The sequence below is a fragment of the Tupaia chinensis genome, unplaced genomic scaffold, assembly GCF_000334495.1.
Source record: "Tupaia chinensis unplaced genomic scaffold, TupChi_1.0 Scaffold000054_1, whole genome shotgun sequence".
Classification (NCBI taxonomy): Eukaryota; Metazoa; Chordata; class Mammalia; order Scandentia; family Tupaiidae; genus Tupaia; species Tupaia belangeri.
Window position 1 is genome coordinate 4,514,837 of NW_006159512.1, and position 9,836 is coordinate 4,524,672.

A 9,836-nucleotide genomic window follows, 5' to 3' on the forward strand; every position below is an offset into this window, starting at 1 on the left:
AAAAAAAAACAACTGGCTTTTGACAGGAAGTGGAAGAATATGGAAGATTTACTGCTGAGTTAAGCAAGCCAGGCTATGAAGGAGAGGCATTGTATGTCCCCACTCAATATATACTGAATGTTCGTACTCTATGACTGAAACTAATTGACTAAAGGATATAGAAAGACAGTAGTATATAGATGTAAATACCAGCTATAGTGTGTGTGAAAGAGGAGGGTCTGAGGAAGGACATTTAGAAGAAAAATAAGGAGGCAAAGCATTAATGGCACAAAGAGATGTGGTATTATCTGTTGAAGATATTTTGTAGTTTTATCAACTGTACTAGGGAGAAATGTTCACCTGTTGAAATATCCATTTTGTAAGCCAAATAATAATGTGATTGAATTTATAAAAGAAAATTAAATGAATAAAGATTAAAAAAAACTAAACTGTCTTAGACAGGAACAGTCTTCATGGCTAATTCAGCCCCGTTACTGAGGTACTACTTTTCCTTATACCCGAATACCAAATGCCCCATGTGTCATGAGGTTTTTCACTCTGGCTGATAGAACATGAACTATTGTCATATTTATATGGTCTTTATGATTGTTTTGCCTTTTCTGCTCTGGTGGTTCTTTTCTTATCTCTTCAATCAGTGTTTGGCAGAAGAATCAAGGGGCTTGTTCTCTCTGCAACTCTCCTCCTGTAGCTGTCTTCTTTCTAATATTCTGCTGTGTAGGCTCAGCCTCAACTCTCTCCTTAACTCAGAGAGACCGCTGAGCTCTTTTTGGGTTTCACCCCCCTGTGCTGCAACCTGGCAATTTCTTCCACACAGTAAGTTGGGGTAATTACAAGCCTTGCTTCGCTTGTTTCCTTTCTTTCAAGGTCACTGTCCTGCACTGTTTGATGTCAAAGTTTGACAACTTTTTTTCATGTATTTTGTCTACTTTTCTAGTTTCAGGTGTGAAGATAAATCCTGTCCCTGTTCTCCATTATGCCCTGAAAGAGATATCTCAGGCAGTACACTTTTGAGTTCTGGGCAACCTAAGATGGAGCTTTTTATTTTTAACGACTATTATTTTTTAAGGTTTGCCAATTTTTGTACCTTGAATTTACTTTATTTACTATGTCCCATCAAGGAGGTCTAGTTGGAAAAGAAAAGTGTTAATACCCTGTAAAGGAAGGTGTTAGTATTATTATTATTTTGGAGAGGTTTATGCTATAGGGCACATGCACTCGTCAGAGAGACAGAAATTGAGAAATCACCCCACCTCCCCCCCAGGAAGGATGGCCATGCTGCAATCCCTTCTTCTTCATTCTTCTTTCAGGGTCCTGGCCATGCACACACACGTGCCTGGCGTGAGTTTAAGCTACCAGGTCCAGGACTTGAACTGTGGTCCACTGTATGGGAGTCCAGCAACATAGCCATTATGCCAACTGCTAGTCCTTGTGTAATTTCTGTCAATTTTTAATTGACAGCATCTTTTCATGGAATTGGGGGAAAGGAGTATAGTTTGGACAGTCTTCCCTTTCTATTACTGATCATCTACCAACTACGCATTTGAATATACCAAGTTAGTTTTTTTAATTTTATTAGCAAATACCTGTTCTGTATTGATGCTCTCGGTTTATTTTACAGCATGAAAACATAACCATTGCTGCCACTGAGACTATTGGAGCTATTTGCAAACATCTTTCTTGGCCAGCATATATATATTATTTGAAACATTTCATCCATGTCTTACAGACAGGACAAATCAATCAAAAGTTGGGTGTCAGGTACTCTCCAATTTATTTTGTCATGTTTTTTAAATGCAATTTTAAAATTATTTCTTCAATTAAGCTGTCTGTACTCTTAATTTACTTTTACCTTTTAATTAATGAGGCAGTGTTCACTAAAGGAAAAAAATAGTGATAAAACTATTATAAAGGTTTCTAAGTCTTTACATTTCTTCTTTTAATAGTCAACGGATAATGATAATCAAATGAGCATTTCTGTGTATCTTTTTTCTCTAACAGTTTGCTAGTAATAGTGTTAGAAGCATTTCACTTTGACCACAAAACTCTCGAAGAACAAATGGGAAAAATTCAGAATGAAGAAAGTAAGTTTCTCAAGCTTTTGTAAGCTAGATTTCTATCTTACTCTTAGATCATTTGTGACTGTGAAATAAGCATGGAAAAATTCAGGTTATTCCTTTTATATTGCTCTTGTAGTAGTGACCAGTTAATGAATTAGGAGGAAACTAACATGAATGGTTTAAGGTTTGGTTTGGTTTTGGTTTTGGTTTTTTTTAGTATTGCTATAGGCCACATGATTTCTGGAACAAAATAAAAACGCTATTTAATTCTAGAGAAGACCAGTAAATTACAGTAGTGAAGAAATATGAATGGTGGGTTATTTACAGAGCAATATAATTTTATCTCACCTTATTGTATAGAAAGATCATTAAGCTGGGAACCAGCAGTTAGCGTAATGGCTATGTTGCTGGACTCCCATGTAGTCGACCGCGGTTTGTGTCCTGGACCCGGTGGCTTAAAACTCATACCGGGTGTGTGTGCGTGCGTGCCCAAGATCCTGAGAGGAGAATGGAGGAGAAGGGATTGTGGCGTGGCCATCCCCCCTGGGGGGTGATTTCTCGCTTTTCCTCTTTTTCTCTTTCTTGCTCTCCAGTCACTCTGGGGAGCACACCTACCCTATATAAAAAACTAAATAAATAAATAAAATATAGCATAACTATGGGTGTTTCATCTGAGAATAGCCCTCTTTATATGCTGTTTTTAGAGCTCCTGTGTCATTGGTACCTCCATTTCATAGCTGTCTGAAGTCCCTTATAAAAACAGCTGTCAACTCTTAATGATATTTCACAATATTCTGTTTGTTTGTTTTTGCTTATACTAAATTATTTTGTCCCTGAGAAATATTCTACTGAGATATTTTATTAATGCTATAAGAGGTTACAGATTTTAGTTTAGATGCAATTTTTTTTTTAGAGAGAGAGATTTTTTGCTATAAGGCCTGTGCACTCGCTGGAGAGACAAGAGACAGAAAACGAGAAATCACCCCACAGGGATGATGGCCACACTGCAGTTCCTTTTCTTCCATTCTCCTCTCAGGGCTTTCATGGCTTTGGGCACCCGTGCTCGTGCGCCCAGCATGAGTTTTAAGCAACTGGGTCCAGGATTCAAACCACAGTCGACTACATGGGAGTCCAGCAATGTAACCATTACACCCTCTGCTGGTTCCAGATGCAACATTATTTTAACATCTTCTATATGGAATAGTTGTGATTAAATCTAACCGTCTGCCCAGTAAGGGTGTAAAATAACAAATGAGCATTCTTACCTGTAAAGGCTGCTTTTGAGTATCTGGAGTACTAAGGAACTCAATACGGATATTCCCTTTCTTGGATTATACCCATGTCACCTCCAGAATCAGATACTTCAGGCATTGCTGACCTTAGGTTCTAATTTGTGGTGAGTAGAGGTAGCTTCCAGGTGCTGGGCACACAAACCCTTTACCTTAAAACTAATCAGTGGCCCCTGGCCTCAAAGCAGTTCTTTTCCCTTCACTTTTCTCTCCAGTTAGGTTCTTCCGTGCTGCCCATATCAGATACTGGCAAAGCAACAAGAATAGTGTCTACTGTGATGCAAACAAGAGCCCCAATCTAATTGTTTTCTCAGAACCCTGAATTGACTTGAATCAGAGCTGGACCAACCCAGGCTGGAGCATTGTCCTTTAGGATGAGGATAAAGAAATGTCACTGAGTTACTGTTCTGTATGATACTGAATCAAGTTTCATTTTCTAGGTCTTGACTCTGCTTGGGAGTAGAGGTTGTTTACCAAAATGCAATGGAAAATTAAAGAGTGATCTTTTTACAGAAAAGGAAAATAGAGTGACAAATAGGACAATGAAGTTTGAAACTTTGAGCACCTACTGTGAGCCAGGATTCTATAGACATTGTCTCATTTGTCCTTATAAGAACCTCAGTATTAGTCACTCCATATTTTTGATAAGAGAAACTGAGGTTCAGAGACATGAAGTAACCTTCCCAAAGCTACACAGCCATGAAATGAAATAAAGACTAATTGCTCCCATTTTTTGAGTCAGTGATGTGTAAGACACATATTTTAGGAAATTACAGACATTATCTCATTTAATCCTCACAGTAGCATCATACGATAGGTGTCATCTCCAATTTCCTGGTGAAACCAAAGACCACTTGGGTTAAGTTCATTGACTGGTCACATTGTTTGTTAGCAAAGTCTGAACTTGGCTGGTTAGCTTTCTTTAATAAGCTGATCCTAGAACAAGAGAAAATTCTGCATAACTGTTGGCTGCCGTTAGGATTTGCGTGTTCATGAATGTAGGTTTTTGCATTTGGAAACTCCCAACCACATTACCTTGGGAGCTTTTTTTTTTTTTTTTTAATTTATTTAATTTTATTTATTCATTCATTATTTTATTTTGACCAGAGAGAGAAAGTGAGAAAGCAAGCCGCCAGGTCCAGGACTCAAACCGTGGTCAGCCATGTGGGAGTGTCCAGCAGTTTAACCACCATACCACCTGCTGGTCCCAGGGTGCTTTCTTTTGATTAAGGCCCTTCTGCCCCCTCGCTTCCCAGTGTGTTCCCAGATTACCCTGTATTTGCCATTCCTCGTTCTTTTATAATTGCCCGTTTACTTACCTCTATCCTTCATTAGATGCTAAACGACAAGAGACGGAAACCATTACCCTTGTATTGACTTTGGTTTCCTCAGCAGGTAACATTGCCTGTTTACAATTGATGATTGGATTTTTTGTTGGCTGTTAGATCTTGGTAGAAAGACTACTTACACAACTGTGTTATTTCCTTATTTGATTTAAGGTGACTTTTGTTGTTTACTAAACATAGACACAATAGAAGTGATTGAGTTACCAGAGCACGAAGCCATGGAAGTGGAGCACATGGATGAGGAGGAGAAGAAAAACACAGACAACGAAGACCTAGCAAACTGCGATCCAGTGGATTCTCAAGGGACATCCACTAAGGAACCTGAGTGTATCGCACAGCCCATCTCTCTTCTTCCTCAGAATAAGGAAGAATTGGAGAGAACGATTAAAACTATCCAAGGAGCCATAACTGGGGATATCCTGCCCAGGCTACATAAATGCCTTGCATCTACGGTAATAATTCTGTTGGGGGCCCAGCAGGTCTGAGTGAACTTAGTTTTGGTGGGGTCCTGTTAGACTGAGGCTTTTAACAATTATTGATTGACTTCAGCTTTTAAGTTTCCTTTTGTCTCAACATTTCACCATTATCTCCCTTCCCTTATTAATTACTCAGATTCATCTCCTGCTGCAGCTAGGCAATACTGCTCCATCTTCATTACAACCTTGACATGGTAGAGGCATGCTTTTCTATCTCCAAAGTCGATAGTAAGATGATTCCCAATTCCAAAAAAATTTATTAAAGATTGGAATATGTGTCCCTTTTCTACTTCTTGGCAACTTATCTAGTATTCAAAGTTCATCTTTCCCCAGGTTAACAGGGATAACATTTAGCAGTGCATTCTCATAAAACCAGAGCCTTTCCTCCTCCCTGTAAAAACATGGGTCAACAAACTATGGCCTGTGACCTGGAGTTAGCCTGCAGCCGATTTGTAAATACAGATTTATTGGAACACAGTTATACCAGTTCATTTGTGTATTATCTGATTGTGCATTTGTTACAGTGAGAATTGAATAGCTTCAGTGGGGACCATAAAGCCAAAAATACTTAGTATCTGGCCCTCTGAGGAAAAGCTTACCAATAGCTGGTGTAAAATAATTGACTTGGTCATTTTGTGTACTTGTGAGTAAACATTTGAGACAATATATTTTTTATGTAGCCATAAATTTCACTCAAACCACTTGAAAGTTCCAACTGGCACGAATTTTATGCAAGTTTTACATATTTCACAACAGTTGTAACTCACATCAGGGAAATCTTGGCTTTATTTTTTTCCAGATGTTCCTTTGAAAAATAAAGCATTCTTATACCTGTTATTTTTGCTATTTCTAGAGGTTTATTCTCAAATTGCACAATTTAGGTTTTTTAAAGAAACTAAACTTAGAAATGGGCTTAATGGGGCCAGCAGGTGGCATGGTAGTTAAGGCGCTGGATTCCCAGATGGCCAACTGTGGTTTGAGTCCCAAACAGGCAGCTTTCAAAATCACAACAAATAGATAAATAAATGTTTAAAAGAAAAAAGAAATGGGCTTAAGATAAACAAAAAAGAGCTTATTTTCCAAGTGCAAGGTTAGTGTTGGTAGGTCCCTGGTCCATTAGTTTTCATTTAAGTTTAACTGCTTTTTTCCCTAGACTAAAAGAGAAGAAGAACACAAACTCGTAAAGTCAAAGGTGGTGAATGATGAGGAAGTAGTTCGAGTTCCCTTAGCTTTTGCCATGGTCAAACTAATGCAGTCCCTTCCACAAGAAGTTATGGAAGCTAATCTGCCAAGGTATGTTGTAAAACAGATTAGAAAAGTTAGTGAACTTAGTTGTGGTGGGGTCCTATTAGACTGAGGCTTTTAACAATTATTGATTGACTTCAACTTTTAAGTTTCCTTTTGTCTCAACACTGGCTAATGACTATGTTGCTGGACTCCCATGTAGTCAACTGCGGTTTGAGTCCCGGACCCAGTGGCTTAAATTCACTCAGGCGCTGTGTGTGCATGCTCAAGATCCTGAGAGGAAAATGGAAGAGAAGGGATTGCGGTGTGGCCATCCCTCCTGGGGAGTGATTTCTCGCTTTCTGTCTCTCTGTCTCTCTCTTTCTCCCGAGCGCACATACCCTATAGCAAAAACCTTTCAAAAAAAAAAAAATCCTGTGAGGGAAATGGAGGAGAAGGAATTATGGCACGGCCATCCCCCCTAGGGGATGATTTCTCACTTTCCCTCTGTCTCTCTTCAGTGAGCACACATGCCCTATGGCATAAATCTAAAAGAATAAGTAAAACCTCAAAAAATTATTCTTTTTTTTACCAGCTTTTGAATTTCTTATCAAGAAGAGAGATACTGTCACAATTCTATGGCTTATAATTATGAATTATTTATGTTTTTGTCTTTGCTTATTTAATTAGTTTAGGGTTTTTTTTGGGGGGGGGTAATTATTTTATTAACTTTATTTATTTATTTTAATTTGACCATAGACGGACAGAGAGAGGGGGGTGGGGAGAGAGAAAGAGAAAGTGAGAAAGAAAGCCGCCAGGTCCAGGACTTAAACCACAGTCAGCCATGTGGGAGACCAGCGCCCTTAACCACCACACTACCTGCTGGCCCTCATTTTTGTGGGCTTTTTTAAGAGAAAAACCACCATACACTTGCCAAAGAGACAGAGACAGAAACCCACAAAACAAGAAATCACCCCCACCCAGAAATGGCCACACCACAATCTCTTCTCCCTTCTCCTCTCAGGATCTTTGGCATGCATGCACAAACACCCGGCGTGAAGTTTAAGCCATGTGGTCCAGGTCTTATACTGCAGTTGACTACATGGGAGTCCAACGATATAACCATTGTGCCATCTGCTGGTCCCTAATTAGTTATTTTTTGATTTCTCATTTTCTAGTATTTTGCTGAAAGTCTGTGTCCTCCTCAAGAACAGAGCACAGGAAATCAGAGACATTGCACGCAGCACTCTTGCAAAAATAATAGAGGATCTGGGCGTACATTTCCTACAGTATGTTTTAAAAGAATTGCAGACCACCCTGGTCCGTGGATATCAGGTAAAGTGCAGTCACCTGCTTTATAGTCAAATGGGTTGAAGTTCAAATATTTGCAGCTTAGACACTGTAAGTCTTACTGTAAGACACTGAAAGCCAAATATTCTTATATGATTTTTTTAATGGTTGCTCTAGAAATTACCAAAAATTTCAAATATAAAATATTCCACCATCTATAACTGTGAACACCAACACGATGTGCCGTGTGGAAAATTCCACGCCTGGCCTCATGTGATAGGTTGCAGACAAAATGCTACAATGCAAAAATGTACAGTTTTCCTTCAGGCTATGTGTATAAGGTATATATGAAATGCAGACATGGTTTCCATTTTCAAGCTATTTCATAATGTATTTGCAACTATCCTCAAACCCAAAAATGTCTCAAATCCCAAACACTTGTGGTCCCAAGCATTTCAGATAAGAAATACTCCAACTGTGTATTTGTAACTTTTAACAGTCTACTGAAAATCAAGACTTCATTCCAAGCGAAATGTAGACACCTTACCACCAGCGAGATTCCTTTGCCCTTCCCCCTTCGTATTACGGATGTTCATTATATCTCCGCATGTTAGAAACATTATTAGGTGATTTTATAATTATTGCTTGTAATTGTCTAAAACATTTTAAAGAACTTGGAAGGAGAAGAGTAGTCTATATTTGACCCAGATATTTACCACTTCTACTGTTCTTCCTACATTTCTGAATCCCCAAGGCCTCTCTGCTATCATTTCCCTTTGGCCTGAAGAACTTCCTGTAACACAAGTATGCTGGCAGCAAATTCTGTTGGTTGTCTTTCATCATCGAACACCTTCATTTCACCTTCACTCCTGAGAGCTGTTGTTGCCGGGTACATAATTCTGCATTGGCAGTTTTTTCTTTCGTACTTCAAAAAAAATGTACAACGTCTTGCCATCATTTCTCATGAATTGTTCAGTTTGTTTTTCTAAGTAATGTGGCATTTTTGTCTGGCAGCTGTAAAGACTTCTTGTCTTCAGTTTTTAGCAGTTTGATCATGATGTGTCTGAGTGTGGACTTTGGCTTTACTTTGGGATTTGCTGAGCCTCTTGACCAAATTTGAGGCGTTTTCAGCCTATATTTCTTAAAGTAAATTTTCTGCAGTACACTACTCCTCCTCTTCTGGGACTGCACTGAAATAAATGTCAGACCTTTCATTTTTCTCCCTGGTTTCTAAGACTCAGATTTTTTTTCCCCCTCCTCTTTTGTTGTTTATTTTGGATAATTTCCATCAATCTGTCTTCACACTCTCAGACACTGTCTTTCATCTCTTTGCTGCTATTGGGCCCTTTGCAGTGAGTTTATTTTGGCATTGAGGTTTGTAGTTGGGCAATTTCTATTTAATTCTTCCTTATCGATGCTGTTTCTTTGTTGAAGAAACTTTATTTTTCCATTTGTTTCAGTCCTCCAGCTGGAAAACTAGGGCTTTATTCTCCCACTTTGCCATACACTTCCCATAACTATACCCATGTATTTTGTTTGAAAAGGAAACATTTTTAAAAAACTGCTGGGGACCAGCCTCAGCAGGGGTGGGTTAACTCGTCGGAGGCAGCGCTGGAAGGAAAGACTGAGGCCTCGGTGCCTTTTTTGTGCACGTCCTGAGTCGGACACCCTCAGAGACTGCTCTCTGAAGAGTGACAACTGCTAGGAATCATCGTGCCTTTTTATTGAAAATGTGATACATGCACGTAAATGGGTGAGGGGCTACGTGTTCTAATTCATAAAATTTTAACAATAAAGATCATAAATTTCATTCAGGATTTGATTAAGGGCAGGTCTATTAATCATCGATACAGTTCAACAATTGTTTGATTGATGAAAGCAGATTCTTGGGAACTTCTGGGAGTGCAGTTTTGGAAAGCAGTTCCAGCAAGCAGAGTTAATTATCAGCCGATGTTCGGCAGCAGCTGTCTTGCGATTACTAAAAGAAAATCTCAAGTATATAGGTATTAGTTCTTATGGATCTCAATAAAGAATGATACTTATATAATTCTATAGGGATCTAAAATTTAATTAAAGGAATCTTTTTTTTTTTTTTGAGGTATTTTCACTGTAGGGTGCGGGCGCTTGCCAGACAGACAGAGCGAGCACACGAGA

The 9,836-nt window shown here is 38.9% G+C and overlaps 1 protein-coding gene across 2 annotated transcripts in view; it reads left to right on the forward strand.

The window, feature by feature from the left end:
- The window catches only part of UTP20 (UTP20 small subunit processome component), a 131,729-nt gene that overhangs the window by 90,098 nt on the left and 31,795 nt on the right, over nucleotides 1–9,836 (forward strand). The window contains exons 39-43 of one of the 2 annotated variants that reach the window (XM_014591769.2): nucleotides 1,619–1,758; nucleotides 1,999–2,081; nucleotides 4,846–5,144; nucleotides 6,322–6,461; nucleotides 7,571–7,727. In XM_014591769.2, the coding sequence (XP_014447255.1) occupies nucleotides 1,619–1,758; nucleotides 1,999–2,081; nucleotides 4,846–5,144; nucleotides 6,322–6,461; nucleotides 7,571–7,727 (819 nt within the window). The remainder of the gene's footprint in view (nucleotides 1–1,618; nucleotides 1,759–1,998; nucleotides 2,082–4,845; nucleotides 5,145–6,321; nucleotides 6,462–7,570; nucleotides 7,728–9,836) is intronic. The other variant, XM_006141387.3, reaches the window with a different exon arrangement.